General features: G+C 38.1%; 1 protein-coding gene across 9 annotated transcripts in view; it reads left to right on the top strand.

Annotated features, from left to right (window-relative positions):
- Positions 1 to 15,745, top strand: part of NAV3 (neuron navigator 3) — a 524,494-nt gene that overhangs the window by 461,887 nt on the left and 46,862 nt on the right. For 6 of the 9 annotated variants that reach the window (XM_042017696.1, XM_042017695.1, XM_042017693.1 and 3 more), the window contains 5 exons: positions 1,706 to 2,411; positions 3,958 to 4,446; positions 10,844 to 10,885; positions 13,227 to 13,387; positions 15,197 to 15,385. In XM_042017696.1, the coding sequence (XP_041873630.1) occupies positions 1,706 to 2,411; positions 3,958 to 4,446; positions 10,844 to 10,885; positions 13,227 to 13,387; positions 15,197 to 15,385 (1,587 nt within the window). The remainder of the gene's footprint in view (positions 1 to 1,705; positions 2,412 to 3,957; positions 4,447 to 10,843; positions 10,886 to 13,226; positions 13,388 to 15,196; positions 15,386 to 15,745) is intronic. The other 3 variants (XM_042017697.1, XM_042017694.1, XM_042017698.1) reach the window with 3 other exon arrangements.

Genomic DNA, 15,745 nt, shown 5'->3' with positions numbered 1-15,745 from the left:
CTGAACTAAAGCTGAGTTATCACATTCCACATACTATGGGTGTTCTACAGACCACTGTTAAGCAATAAAAAATTGTAAAAAATGTCTTTTTACACATTTTCAGTGCTAAATGCCCTCTTACCTAATTTTGGAAGGCCTCTCAGAAGGAGTAACCACTTCTGCAATCTAGTTTTCAAGCAAAAAATCCAAAGCTGGTGAAAGAGATATTTATTAAGACCATCTAATCCTAATCCATCATTTTACTAAAGAAATGTGAATTCTCAGTAGGACATTTTCTGGAGCTTTGTCATGTCCTGACAAAACAGTGCATGGGCATGCTTCAACCCCCAGTTGTAAAGACAGCTAACAAAGATCTTCTCAGAATAAATTCCTACCCTTTGTGAACCATTTTTGTTTCTTTGCAATTTGGAACTGCTAAACGTTGGTCAGTCTCTGGTCTGTGAGATCCCTGAGGAGCATTGCTGTGGTGATCATACGGATACAGAAACTATAACACTCTAAGAGCAATTAAAAATGGCGATACTAAAAGGTTTGCTGCACGCCAAGCTAAGCTTCCCAGATCGGTTTTGCTGAAGGTGATCAGGCAGCCACTGTGCAAGACAGAATTGAGGCCTTAACTACTAATGATCTGTATGTTTGCTGGGTCAGAGTCTATCTGTATCATGGCATGTGCATCTGTTTGTGTAGCATAAAATGTGTACTGGATAAAAACATGAGTGGATTTAGTTCTGCTTTGCAGGTGTTGCTCTTTATTACATTTTAGTTTCTTAAGAGAATTTAGGTCATCCACCTCCAAAGCTTCCATAATCACTTGATGAGTAAATTAAAAACTTTAGTATGTTTTAGGAGTTATTAGGAGTATACTATATATATTATATAGTGTACAAATGCTTGGAGAGAAATTAGAATTGAAATGGCAATTTTTATCGATTTTTAAAATAATAAGAGAACACCTTTAAAATAATAAGAGAACATTGTTAGAACACCTTATTTCAACCTTTCTGCATGTTACAATAAAATTTTAGAACATATGGAAGAAACATAGAAATATATGTTATATAGTCATAAGCCTACCCAGGACTGAAGAAAACCTCACAAAAAATCAAAAATCTTGAGAAGACATCAAGGATATGACAAAGACTAATTAACTTGTGTAATTGATATTGTTACAGATCAAGATGATTCTTTCCATAACGTAATCTCTCCCTGATAATTTTGTGTAACTAAAACCAGAACAAACTTAGTCATAAGCTGAAAAGATGCAATCAGTGAAAACCAAAGAATTCTATAAGTACCATTAATTTCTACATGCATAATTAATGTCATACTTCAGGAGATGTTTATTACATGTAATGTTTTATTTTCAAGCATTACTTCTTTCATATAGAAATACTGTTAACAGAACAAAATTAGTCAAAATTCCTCATAGTTCATTCAAGATAATTTTCTACAACTATATTTTCTACCTATATATGAAACTGGAAGTCCTCAGAGGAATTTCAAGCTTTTAATACTTAATGTTTACCTGTAATGGCTCATACATAGCTGATGGGAGAGTAAAGACCAAACTGGTCTGTTTCCTTAGGGGAATTATTCCATTTGTGTGCTTTTTCATTTTGAAATTGTAATCATATCGTGTTGAAATTAGATATTAAGGCATTGCAGCTTAAACACAAGTGACCTTTTCAAATATACTTTGACGTAGGAAAAACTGATGATGCAAAAGCTTCAGAAAAAGTGAAAACTCCCCTAAAAGGAGCCTCCATACAGCGATCTCCATCAGATGCAGGAAAAAGCAGCGGTGATGAAGGGAAAAAGCCTCCCTCTGGCATTGGGAGATCAACAGCTACAGGGTCATTTGGATTCAAGAAGTCTGGGTTGGGATCTTCTACCATGATCACCACAAGTGGAGCGACCATCACAAGCGGGTCAGCAACGCTAGGAAAAATGCCAAAATCTTCAGCCATCAGTGGGAAGTCCAACGCAGGGAGGAAGACGAGCTTAGATGGTTCCCAAAACCAGGATGACGGCATCCTGCATGTGAGCTCAAAGACAACTCTGCAATATCGAAGTCTGCCTCGCCCATCGAAATCCAGCGGCAGCGGGATCCCCGGTCGGGGCGGCCACCGCTCCAGCACCAGCAGCATCGACTCCAATGTGAGCAGCAAGTCTGTGGGTGCTGCTGCCACCAAGCTGCGAGAGCCAAGCAAGATCGGGTCCGGGAGGTCCAGCCCTGTCACCATCAACCAGACAGACAAGGAAAAAGAGAAAGTGGTGGTGTCAGATTCTGAAAGCGTCTCACTGTCCAGTTCCCCTAAATCCAGCCCAACTTCGGCAAGCGCCTCTGGCACACCAGGACTTAGACAGCCAGGATCCAAATACCCAGATATTGCTTCCCCCACGTTTCGAAGGTTAGTGCATTTCTATGATTCCCTGAAGTTGCAATACATAAAGCAGGGATTTTCAGTGTGTTGAACTACTGTGCAAAAAGCCTTTTCAGGGAATATTTTGCCGCAAGCAAATCAAGCACAGGAAAATAAGAGGGCAATAATTTTTTCATACAACACAATTATTTCTTTAAGATTTAAAGACTTTCCCAGACCTGAAATGGCTGCTCCTTGAGCTTTAAGCATTTTAGGTACATCCCCATAACAACAGTTTGAAGCTTAGAAGGTGGACTCAATGATCCTTATGGGTCCCCTCCTACTCAAGATATTCTATGATTCTAAGTTCAGCCACATGTGAATTTTCTTCTCAATACTGTGCTAAACCCCCAAAGGGAGGAAGGACACTGTGTTCAGGCACATTCTGTTAATGGAATAGGCATTGCCATATTCTGGATGGAGAACTGAAGAGCTCTTTAAATTATAAAGATTTAGATTTGCTTTCACATTGTTGGCAGCTCCAGCTAGAAACGTTTCATTATCTTAGCAGCTTCGTTACATTTTTCTACACAAACATTGGCAAGGCTAAATTTCAATTGTAAATGCTCTATTGTAACATTTCTGGAAGTATAAATCCGGATGAAGTGTAAATTGGGATGGAGCGCTTGCACGGCTGGAGGAAAAGCCAATAGTGCCCTCTTGTGCCTACTTACCAAAACAGCATCTCCAGGCAGCTGGGGAGCTGCACCTTAGTTTAGTGGGCTTGGTAATACGTAAAGCAGATTCTTACGTTATTAGACATGCTTACTTTACATCATGATAAGTTTTGTGTTTATTTACCTTTAACTTATGAGCTGCATATTAACTGCAGCTTGAAATATTTCCAGAAATACATTAAAACATCACATGACCTTTTAGTTCAAATTTTAGAGGACTTGCAGTTTATTTTTTCATCATCACTGTAGAATTTTCATATCTAGAATTGCTGAAGACATTATGTGAAATACACTTTTATCATACCTGCCCTTGGAGACAAACTGACCCCTTTTAGCCATGGTGCAGTTTATTCTGTCTGAGGGGTTACTACATGACTGATGACTGCCTGACCATCTGTGCAAAAAAACGAGAGGAAATTCTGCACAAATACTTAGATGTTTATTAAACTTCGAAGGTTTTTGCACATGTTTGTTGCAATAATTTAAGCAGATTTGAGAAGTGAGGAGTTTAAAAGCTAATGACTTGGGAACGCTTAATTACTGAATGAATTTGGGGGAAGGTGTAATCTGCTTATGAACTAATAAGACAAAAACGTGATTATTCTGCCTCTCTCTGGGAGGGTCTCTGTGCAAAGAGCACATCTGAATAGCAGTGAATGAGACCTGTTTCTAAAGAAACAAACCATGATTATTGTGATATGATTAAGTGAATTAAAACTTGTGCTGCGATTGATCAACTAGGTAGGCATGATTTTAGTAGCAGTAATTAAAAATGTGTAGTTTGGCTCTTAGGATGTTGCGCCATGAATGTTTAATGTGGCTATCAGTTTCTCTAAAGCTATTTGTTTTACATTTAGGTTGTTTGGTGCCAAGGCAAGTGGTAAAGCTGCCTCTGCACCCAGTACTGAAGGTGTGAAACCCACATCGGCAATGCCCAGCCCTAGTACCACATTGGCACGGCAAGGCAGCCTGGAATCGCCATCCTCGGGCACAGGCAGCATGGGCAGTGCAGGTGGGCAAAGTGGTAGCAGCAGCCCCCTCTTCAGTAAACCTTCGGACTTAAATGCAGATGTTGTAAGCTTAAGTCACTCCTTGGCTTCCAGTCCTGCCTCAGTGCACTCTTTCACATCAGGTGGTCTTGTGTGGGCTGCAAACCTGAGCAGCTCTTCAGCGGGCAGTAAGGACACACCAAGTTACCAGTCCATGACTAGCCTTCACACCAGTTCCGAGTCTATTGACCTTCCTCTTAGCCATCATGGCTCTCTCTCTGGACTGACAACAAGCACTCAGGAGGTTCAGAGCCTGCTCATGAGGACTGGAAGCGTCAGATCTACTCTTTCGGAAAGGTGAGCTTGCCTATAGATACAGTGACCACGATAAGTGAGAGGCAAAAGGACAGGAGCCAAAACAATAAACCCTCCACCTCTTTTGCTAAAGGGACACTGTTTAATTAGCAGCTTAGTCCTTTACGTGAAAAAGGAAGGAAGAAAAGAAAGCTGAAAGGCATCACAATGTGGAATCAACTGCCTTTTAAGGTTTTACAAGCACTTTTTCTATCTTGAGAAATTTTTTTTGGTTCCCTTGTTCTGGAGACAATGAGAGAAAAGGGGAAAATTATCTTATTAAAGGCAAGTGTAAATAGCTAACAGGCACATAATGATTCCTGCATGCTGGATCCACCTGCTGTCCCAGCATTTGGCAGCTCCAAAGCAAGCAAACCTCCAGCTGTGGGACCCCAGCTTTTCTCTTCCCTTTAGCTCAAAGTACAGGCAGATCTGGTGTGCCCTGGCCTTAGCTGACCAGTCTTGCCTTAAAATACTCAGTCCTGACAAGTTGCTTCTTACATGGTCATCATTACACAGATCCTTACTGAAGTGCAGTTTCACTGGCAGGGAGACACTTTGCAAGATGTGATCTTTGCTATGTGGTCAGTCCTGGCAAGTGTCTGGAACAGACAAAAATGCAAGAAAAGGTTTTTCCATTTGCTCTATTAAAGAATTTTTTTACATGCAGATTTTTTACCATTTAAGTTACATTATGAGAAGGTGCAACTAGCCTGGCACAGTTGAACCAAAATTTTTTTCTTTTCTTTCCTTCTTTTTTTTTTTTTTTTTTTTGTGGAATATTTATTTGACTTTTGCAGGAGAGAAAAAAGTAATCTTTGCTAGGTACTAAGTAACTTTCGCTTCCCATGAAAATTTTCAGGATTTGACAGTGAAACTCTTATCTCACACGGGGACTGCAAAATCAATATTAAATATTTCATTAGCCTTTGGCTCAAAAAAGAAAATTATACCGAATCAGTCAGAAATATTTTAAAACTAATTAGTTGTTTAAGAACACAAACATTTTAAGGAAAAAAGACATTTAATACACAATGTCAAGATTTTTTTGCCCTTTATATAAACTCAGAGATTTTTCAATACCCATCCTTTCCATAGAAGGAATTCACTTTCAGTGAACCAGCATTAAAAAAACCCCATAATTAAAACTTTGAGAACTCTAGATGGAAACTTTACACAGGTTTCATTTTCTTATGTTACGTTCAGAAGTATTACTATATCAGCTAAAAATCACACCTCTTACTAATATAATTGCAAATTATATTACTATTATATACTAATATATTCTATTATTTATTTGAATAATTATAAAACATATATATGTCCCAATATAATGTACACTAACAATACATAGTATTGTTAAAAATACAGTAGTTAAAAATACACTGATACATGAGCAATTTGTAGTTTGCACTGTGCCTTTAATTTTTAAATAGGAATTTGCATTTATGTACTATGAACTGAATGTGACAATATTTCTTAAAAGATCAGTTATTAATACTAAGTTTACAAAATCCTTCTCTGCTACATATATGGATGGTGAGGTCAGTAGAATGATATGGAAGAGTATGAATTTATGCCAGAAATTATATTTATGCACAGGATCTTAAACATCACATTTCAAATATTAATGGCTTGGCATAAGCTCCTGAGCAACCCCCACTACTAATACTTTATGTATTTTTTCAGTGACTCAATTTCAGTGGTTCCAAATACTTTGCCGTTGGCAATATTTTTAAGTTTCATATTTGTCCATATGGGGATATTATGATTGAGTCCAGAGAGAGCCATTGTTCATGTTGATCTGGCCTCAAAACAAATACATGTAGCTAGAGTAAACGGTGTCATTTCTTGAATTATAGTCCCAACAGGGTTTTTGCAGTTTGATTTTTCTGAAAGGTCTGATATAACTGCTGAGTTTCTAAACTCTTTTATGCATTAAAACTTACACGTAGCAAAGTATTTTTTCACAAAAAAACATTGATTTGCAATGTTGGAGGCAGATATGCTTGGCAGCAGACTATGTCCTTTTTCCTTTGTAAACTCAGATTATATTTGAAATACCTTTGGCAATACTAATTATAGCATAGGGTAGCATTAAAAATTGTCTGCAAGGAGGTTTTTGCTTTTTCTTCAGTCACCCTGGAGCTTGCAAAAGACTGAGTCAGCAGTCCTTATAATCAGATATACTAATATAAGGTGGAGACAAAATCAGAAAGACCAAAGTGCACAATGAGGTACAACTAGCAAGCAACGTAAAGTCTGTGCAGAGTAAGTGTAGGAAAAACTGAAATAGAAGAGAGAGCTAATGATAGATGATAAAAAAATATGTGAGTGTTTCATTGAAGCATTAGCTGTAATTTGATAGATAAATATCAATAATGGCAAACATACTAAGAGGAAATGAAAAGGTTAAAAATATCTTTGGTTTACTGTCCTGATGAACTTTTCATTTCCCTGCTTCAGACACAGCCTGAAAAACCTGCAGTAATTAGAACTGGAGAAGAGTTTTCAAAGGGTCTGTGCTGAGGAAGGAGTGAGGAGGAGAGCTGGGATAGAGGGCGAGGAGATTACAGGAAGGCCACTTTGCCTGTAAAGATACAGAAGACATTAAACAAAATAGTTTAAGTAACAGATAACATGGGATTAGTCATTAACAGCCTTTTAAATAAGACTAATTTAATTAATTTGTAGGAAAACAAGCACTCTGAATAGAGAAAAAATAGTAAATGCAATAAAAATCCTGAACTTACTAAAGCTTTAAGTGCTATTCCTAATAAAACTCTCATAAGCAAATGGGGAAAATAAAGGTGCTTGAATAGTCGGTAAAGAGTTACTGAAGACGTGTGATCAAAGGCTTATTATTCTGAAGGGATATAACAGGGCAGGATAGATTTGCATAGATACAAAATGGAAATTACTGAGGCTATTCTGCAGAACACGTGTACAGAGTTGTAGTGCCGTTGGGACAAAGCATTTTGAAAATGAAAATATTGCATGTAAGTCTTAGCTATCCCATTCTACTTTTTCACATTAAGGCTTTAACTTGAGACTTTGGGACATCAAGTTTTAAGAAAGATTTAATGCAGCTGGAAAGAACACAGAAAATGAGAACAAAATTTCAGGGTACATCTACGTTTTCTATGAAGGAAAGTAGCCCTTGACTGCCTCCAGAAAAAGTCACCTTTCACGGACGCAGCAAATCTGCAAGGTCTCTGCTATATTTGCCCACCTGTCCCTCCAGGGATGATCAGATGTTGCCCAGTTTTCAGGCTACCCACTGAGCGATGGTATGACATCAACCCAGAGCTGCCTGACAACTCCTGGAGTGTCGAAGTTTAGTCCCGCCAAATTTTGCGTCATTCAATGAAATTCTATTGCATTGTAACAACCAGAAAATAGGCTTGGTAAAAGCTAACAAAATATTTTCTTTTTCAGAAAGAAAGCAGGTTTTGCATCTCTCTCAGGCCTTTTGCTGGTTTTGCGCTAGCAATATTTAGAAAAGTCTAATTCTGCTGTCATAGCAGTGTAGCTCCCTATGTGGGAGAACACTTGTATTTTACCTTACTACAACTTACAGGGATTGAAATAAATCATACAGGTACTTATACTATAAAATAAAAACATCTTCTGGGGTTAAGTTGTAAAATTTTCCAGGTGGACACATCACCAGTAGTTCTTTCAAACCCTTAATTGCTGTTGGGCATTGCAAATTTGTGACTTCTGCTTGATCTGAATGACACAGCAAGGAAGGCATAAAAATGCAGAAATACAGAAATAAACACTGGTCTGATCAGCAGTAATAGCTGCATTTTAAGATTAGCAGAGTGGAAGTGGTTTCTAGTTACATGACTGGCTTGCTCCAGTTTGCTTTAAAAGAATGTTTTGTTTTGAGGGTTGTGAAAGTCCATTGAAATCCACTTAGGCCCTTCAAGACTTTCAATTATTTTAAATTACCATCATAATTGATGGTTGTGGTTTTAAGGTGTGAAACAGTGCATCATGTATCAGATTTTCTTATATGTCTTGCCTTTTGTAGAAACTAGTTTCTAAGACCTGTATCAGCTTTGTCCAGCCTGTCATGGAGCTCTCTAGTTGTTTTTTAGCTTGCAATAATTTGTTTTATTGCCTAACAGCTCTGAAAGAGTTAGATGTAGCTCGATGGTATGCTATTATGACCCTTTCCCATGGCAGCCTCCTCACCAACAGCAGGTAGGAAAATGAGGGATGTAAGGCTTTCTGTAATTTCCCCCTTAGAAGTTGCAGTCAGTTTCAGCAGTGCAAAATAAACAAAAAAGAATGAGATACTGTGGGCTTGATAACTTCAGCCTACGTCTTCATTCATCTTTCTGCAAGATTGCTTTTTCCAATTTACATGGCAAAGGAAAATACCAGAATACTATGATATTCTCATCCTCAGTTTATATTGGTATTTGTCCATGTATGCATTGCTTCTTCCAGGAAAGGACTGTCTTTATTATCATTATCAACTTTACAGATCTGAGGTAAATTCAGTTCTATTTACCAAAAGTCCAGTTTCTGTGGAAGGAATGAACCCAGCTTTTGGTGGATGAATGATTCCAGATATTAAAAAGATTAGAGCAGTTATTGGTCTGAAGTAACAGTTACATGAGACTGTGCTTAATGGTTTAATACAATTATCTGAAATCTAGGAGCATCTTTGTAAGCTTTAGTATTTTAAAAACACAGAATGGGCGTTTGCTACACTCACTCTACTGCAGTTGCAATAACTCTATGCTTATGTTGAGGAATATTCATCCCTATTTCATTTGATCATCTGAATTCAAAAGATTTTCAGAAAATCCTATGGTCACTCTTTGCCTTCTTAAACGACTGGCATAACTTTTGGCTTGTGGATTGCTTTAAAGGAGCACTGACTCCTTTATTTTTATATAATGTGCTATAGATTACTTTAAAATACATATATCTCCAAGTTAAAGTAATATTGGAAAATACATAGTTCATACAGATTTTTAAGTGTTTGCATAAGAAACTGGTGTTACGATCATGTTTATTCATCTTGAAATTTAGAGGTGCATACAAGTACATAAAAGAACATCATGGCCCCGTTTTTCTCTCTGAAGAAAAAAAAATGAATCATTCATTCAAATTTATGTTTGTTTTTTGCCAACCATTCTTGGTCCTGTTAGCTATGTTGGGAGCAAAATGCTGAAAATGCAGTTCTCTGTCTGACATGGGACTACTCTCACATGGACCATGATAACTGGACTTGTGCTGAAATCCTGCTAATTTTCTCCTTCCATTTGCTTTCTCCACATGCAGAACAAGGCTCTTTATTAAGCTAGTAAAATTGTCTATAAAACTTCCTGGTGGTAAGAAGAGTTTGCTTCCCATTAGTCCAAGCCCTGATAGTAATGTATTGTCCATGTCAACAGTGTTTTCACTGCCTTTATCTACTTGGATCAAGGATACATGACAGTAGGACTCCCATCATCCCCAGCACGATAGGAAACACCTTTAATAAGGGTATTTCTTGGGTAGCAAGGGTCCTAAGTTACTGCTGCTCTCAGAGGTGTGATTATGATATGTAATACAGAAGCTTTCAAAAGCCATTTTGCCATTTAATCCATATGGTGACACTAAGTTATGTACTAAAGGGAGAAAACTTTGCAATACTTACTTGATGGTAACCAATTCAACTCACACCAGGCAGAGACTGATTTTCCAAGACCTTATGGTGAAATTCCCAAGTAACACTTGGAAGGAAGGCTAGTGGGTGCCCTTCTAGTGATGGAGTTTAAATAAGGAAAACTCCAGCCATAGTTTTTGGGTAATCAGCCACTCTGACACTATGTGTGCAAGAATATAGAACAGCATTGCTCTGGTGCCACTTTTCATTGTCCCCACCATCGCCTTACTATGTGAGACCCTCAACAACAGAAAGTCAAGAGTCTGTATGTTTAGCACATATTTCTACACACAGAGATGTCATTTGGCTTCTGGCAAGGCCATGCTGCCTCTTAGCAGGTGCCACAACCTTCATTCCTTTTGGAAATCTATTGGCTTATCATAGGCAACTGTGAAAAATAAAGATTCATACTGTGACCATATGATTCTCACACAGATTGCAGAGCAAAGCTGTAGGAAAGTTAGAAATGGTAAAGAAGCACTTCTTTCTGACCTGGACAGTCTCCAAATTACTATTGACCCAGCCCAGAGCATGTCTAGATGAAAAATGAATCTCCAGCAGTCCATGTCCTATTGTTCCCTCCAAATGAGTAAGGGATTTATCATGAAAGTTATATTAAAAAGCATTAAATGACCTTCTGTTATGCACACAAACCTAAAGCTTTAAAATTTGTTATTCTGAACAGTCCTGTTTACTGTATGTCCTTAGGGATTTTTTTTGTTTTAACAGCATGCAGCTTGACAGAAATACACTACCCAAAAAGGGATTAAGGTATATATATATTTTTTGAGCATGACTGCTGCTTCTCTCTTTTCCTGTAACCTTTTCTACACTGCCTTTACTTTTCTTTATTCTTCTGTTGATCCTGTTTGCAACAGAGTTCTTGGAATTTAGATTCAAACCAGAAAATGTAAATTTTAACAATGGACTTTTTCTTTCCACATCTGCCTCAGGAATACATTTTCTTTCAAGATATATCATGGAAAGTAAATACTTTTAAGGATCATTTCCTTATGCAATGAATCTTAAAAGGCATTGAATCCTGGAGAGCTAAAAGAGACAGAACAAGATATTTATGCAATTCAATAGGACTAATTATAGAAAACATTATGGAGAAAAACAAGGTTTAGGGGTGGATCTGACTTGAACTCATGTGAAGAGTCATGCAATTTGAACTGGAGGGCTATTAAAGGGTAGGGCTAGAAAATACTAATTTTGTTATCCAAGGTTTGTAAGTATGAAATGAGTCCTGCTCCAGACAGTATTCTTGGTCCTTATCCAGCAATACTGAGTCCACCTTTGCTACTAACTCTTCACTAAATTCTGTCTTCATCACAGAAAACAGAATTTATCCACCCTCTTCTCTCCTCCATGGTTAAAGAGTGGATCATACAGGAAACCTGGCTGGTCTCATCAGGTGTGGAAGCCCATCTCCCCAGTCCAGGAAAAAGATTTGGCGAGAAAGGATGTATGTGCATGCACACAGACACACTGCAGCTTTCCAATAACTGAAATGACACAGTTAAATCTCATGAGTTATGAATAAATATTTATGAAATTTTAAGATAATGCTAAACTGTTGTCACTAAAAAGCACCTTTTGCACTAGTTGTTCCTTAAAAAGAATTTAGTCAAATTTCCTACTATTGCAAAACAGTCACTTTGGATTTGGAGAGAACGAAAGAGGTGGAAGACATTAAAGGCATAATGTGGACCCTACAAAGGTCCACCCTACAAAGGTGGGATGATCGAGGTTTGTGGATAAACAACTGTAATGGTGGCTGAAAGCTGAAAGTGAACTGGAGTGGGAAAACTGCTTATAGGCATATAAGAATGATCAGTTAGGCCAGAAAAAAAAGTCGGTTTGATTTAATGTGCAGAGATCCTTGTCCAAAACTCAGATCCTGAATTCTCATTTTGTCATCCTTCCAATCTGATAACCATTCAGTAACTCCGTTCTCTACCACATTTATAGGCAAAGATCATAGCTGCCTTTTTGAAAGGTGAAAGGAAGTAAATATTTAATAAGGACAAGATAGTTTACTGCTGTAAAATATTGTACAAAACCCCAAGCACAACAGAAGAATTTACATGTTCATTTAATCTTCTCTCTAAGCAGAAACACTTGTGCCTCACAAGCCTGAAGCCAGAATATCAAAAGCCCTTTCTGCTCTGCTGTTTTGGGGAACACTGATGGCTCATGACAGTAGTGAAGAAGGTGCTCATTTCTCAGCAGGAGATTGAATGAAGCAGGCTATTGCAGACATTGCTGAAAAAAAATCTCTTGATTAAGACCCACACCACCTGCACATACTAATGTTTAATCACTGCCAGAATTGCCCTTCTTCCAGCTCAGCCAAGAGAGGCTGGACCAGTGAGTTACCAGTTCTCCCTCAGCCCACATGTCACATTGAGCTTGTTTTATTGGTTTACCATAGGAAGCAGTTGATGAATTATTTGATTGCCAAACTTCTTCCTTCCAGAGAACTTGTTTCTGATAATTGTGTATTTTTCCTGTCCCTTTTCCTCCCCTCAGTTTGGGGCCAGACACAATGCCAGGTAGCATTCAGAGTAGCAGACCATGTCCATATTACTATGACTAGCTGTCGTTACCAATGCAAACTCCTTTTTCAGAGTTGTTGATCTGTTTCACTCCTGTCATCTAATCAATTGCCCACATGATCTGTGACAGATGTCATTTCGTAAGTGGCTACTAACATTTCTTGGCTTCTATTCTGTCCATTCCCCATCCTAATCATACAGCTTCCAAGCTTTTGCATCAGCCTGTACACTTCCTATAGCTTTGAAGTCCTTTTCTGTCAGCTCAGTTGTCTGTCTGCTATGGTTTATCATTCCATCTCTTCCAAAGAAGGGAATGCTGTTCTGGGGAGGGGGATGAAGAGTAAAGGGGGTTCAAGTCCTGTACATTTTCTGTTGTAACCCAGTGGTAAATTGTGCCTTGTTAAAATCTCTGGTGACAATCACTTGACTAGCCTTGATGTTTTCCAAGGGATTTGTTCTATCTAACTGGTGAAGGGTGTTTATGTGACAGCTGTTTCTTTCCAAGACATCACCTTGTCATTGTCTTGAGCATGTCAGCTGTGGTTTTTCAGATATACACCATCATCCCGGCAGACAAGTCAGGAGGAAGGCAAGGAATGGCTACGCTCCCATTCAACTGGAGGCCTGCAGGACACTGGCAGTCAGTCTCCGCTTGTTTCTCCTTCAGCTATGTCTTCATCTGCAACTGGAAAATACCACTTTTCCAACCTCGGTAAATGCTGTTTCCCTTCACTGTTTCTCCCCCTCTATAATAGAACCACAAAATTCAACTGTACATATTTCTTAGTCTGCCAGACTAGGTAGTTTATTTTTAACATCTTCATCACCATATTGTGTTATCGCACTAATGAGGGGAAACTCAACAGTGTTGTTAATGCAGTGGGCCAAGGCACCACATATTTTGCACAGAGAAAAAAAATCACAGATTCTTTATGACTTGACCAAGGAGAAAAAAATGGGAGGTAGAGCTGGAAATTAGCTTCTAATTCAAAGCTACTTATCTTTTAGATTTCACAGTCAGTAAGATTCTTTCCAGTGATTTTAGTGAATGTCAGAAACTAAGCATTGCATTTTTTCTACATACAGGTTTGCTTTGAGATAGACCTTTTTAATGTGTTTCGGTAGCTGGACCTGGCTGTAACTGCACTGGGCCCAACCTAAATCCTAATCTTGAATGCAATATAGTATTTTGGGATGTGAGTCACGTTGCAGTTTTATTTGATTACAGGCCAAGGTTTAGATTTCATTATTCTGAATCTTGTTTCAAATTAATCCAACACAAGTTTGGTTTTTTTGATAATTTTATTTTTTTCTTAAATGCTGAATAGAAACCACTTACCTGCACTGCACTTGACACATACCTAGGTTCACAATGAGCTTTATATGGTTTAGAGCCTTACTGAGGAATTAGTAACATCCTTTAAAGCATTAACGCTTCCATCACTCTGTCGCAACTTATGGCATCTATAGGCTATGATCACTCAAAAGAAATTTGATCAGACATACACATGTTGGTCTTTATTACACACGGGAATAGAAGTTGGACTAAAATACTCTTAAAAATGAAATTGGATCCTGGCTAAACAAGCCACTGCTTTGAATTTTCCTCCTGTAGTTTTAGATACAGCTCTTTGTTAGCAGTGGTTTTCCACTATATTATTTTCTGCTTACAATTATCTCCTTTTATTTTTGTTCATAGTTCTTGTGAACTCACAATAGAGAGCAATAAGATCATGGAGTTTAATTTTTTTTTCATTGTCCTTTCCTTTTTTACATTTTCGTAGCCCTGTGGAATAATTTGCTGTCACAACACAGGTGGTCTCGTAGTTTATAATTTAGAGAACACCTTGCACGATCTAAAATAAAAGTCCAAACACTGAGGCTGAATTTGGCTAGACAGCTTTTTTTTCTAGGCATTGAGATTTTGTAGTCCAGGGGAACCACAGCCCGGCTTTCCTTCCTACTGGCAAAAAACTTCGCAAAAGCTTAAAATAGGTTCATCAATGCTGTTCTTGATTTCAACCATGACTGACTACACCTGTTTATTACGATGAGATTCCACTGAGGCCTGTGCAGGAATTTTTAACCTAATATGGTGGTAGGTGCTCCTGAAAATCAAAGGATAAATGTCTTGCATATGGAAATAAACTTTGGTCTTAACAGTCACCAGTAATACAGATACATAACAATAAAATACAGATACTGATTAATTAGAAGAGCTGCTTATAAAAATACTTATGTCCTCTTATTCCTTTTTAACTTTTGAATCTCCTCCCTTGATTTTCTGTCTTGGGCTGCCAAAGGGTGTTCAGACATTGTTTTACAGGATTAATCTCATCCAGCTCCTTTGAGGCCATCTGCTTCACCTTTTTGTTGTGGCTTTAAATGTAGGAATAAAAGCGTTTCATTTCCTCAACAGCATGAAGTCCACCTAACCATGCTAGTCCTACATTACAATTTTATGAAGAACCAAAATTCAATTAATGGAAATGTGCTTCATTAATAAAGCTTTGTATTCCAGTGAGTCCAACCAACCTATCACAGTTTAACCTTCCTGGACCCAGCATGATGCGTTCAAACAGCATCCCTGCACAGGACACTTCCTTTGATCTCTATGATGACTCCCAACTGTGTGGTAGTGCTACATCCTTGGAGGAGAGACCACGAGCGATCAGTCATTCAGGTTCATTCAGGGACAGCATGGAAGAAGGTAAGACTGAGGAACTACTTAGATCAGCAAACATGCCCCAAAATAGATGTCCAAAGCATAGTAAAATTTTAAAATATTTCTTCTGCACCCCGCACCACAGAAATTTAAATGATTCTGTGAAGTTTTATTAATCCTGTTGAGTTGCACTCGCAAGTCTTCCACATCCTAAAACATGGAAGATATTCCTTTCACCCAGTAATATGCAATGCTGTGTATCCCATACATGTGCTTTCTTTTTTTTCCCCAAACACCAGTGCTACTTAGCATCTCCTTTCTTTTGTAGTAATTTCATCCTCCCGCTTTCCTACAGCCTCCTATAGCAAACATCATGAATTTCTGTATTTAAATTCTGTAATTTAA

This window comes from Corvus kubaryi, unplaced genomic scaffold (genome assembly GCF_017639235.1).
Source record: "Corvus kubaryi isolate FWS band 111438036 unplaced genomic scaffold, C.kubaryi_AGA036_p1.0 137, whole genome shotgun sequence".
Classification (NCBI taxonomy): domain Eukaryota; kingdom Metazoa; phylum Chordata; class Aves; order Passeriformes; family Corvidae; genus Corvus; species Corvus kubaryi.
Note: the sequence above shows the minus strand (reverse complement) of the source record. Positions and strands in the feature narration are given on the sequence as shown.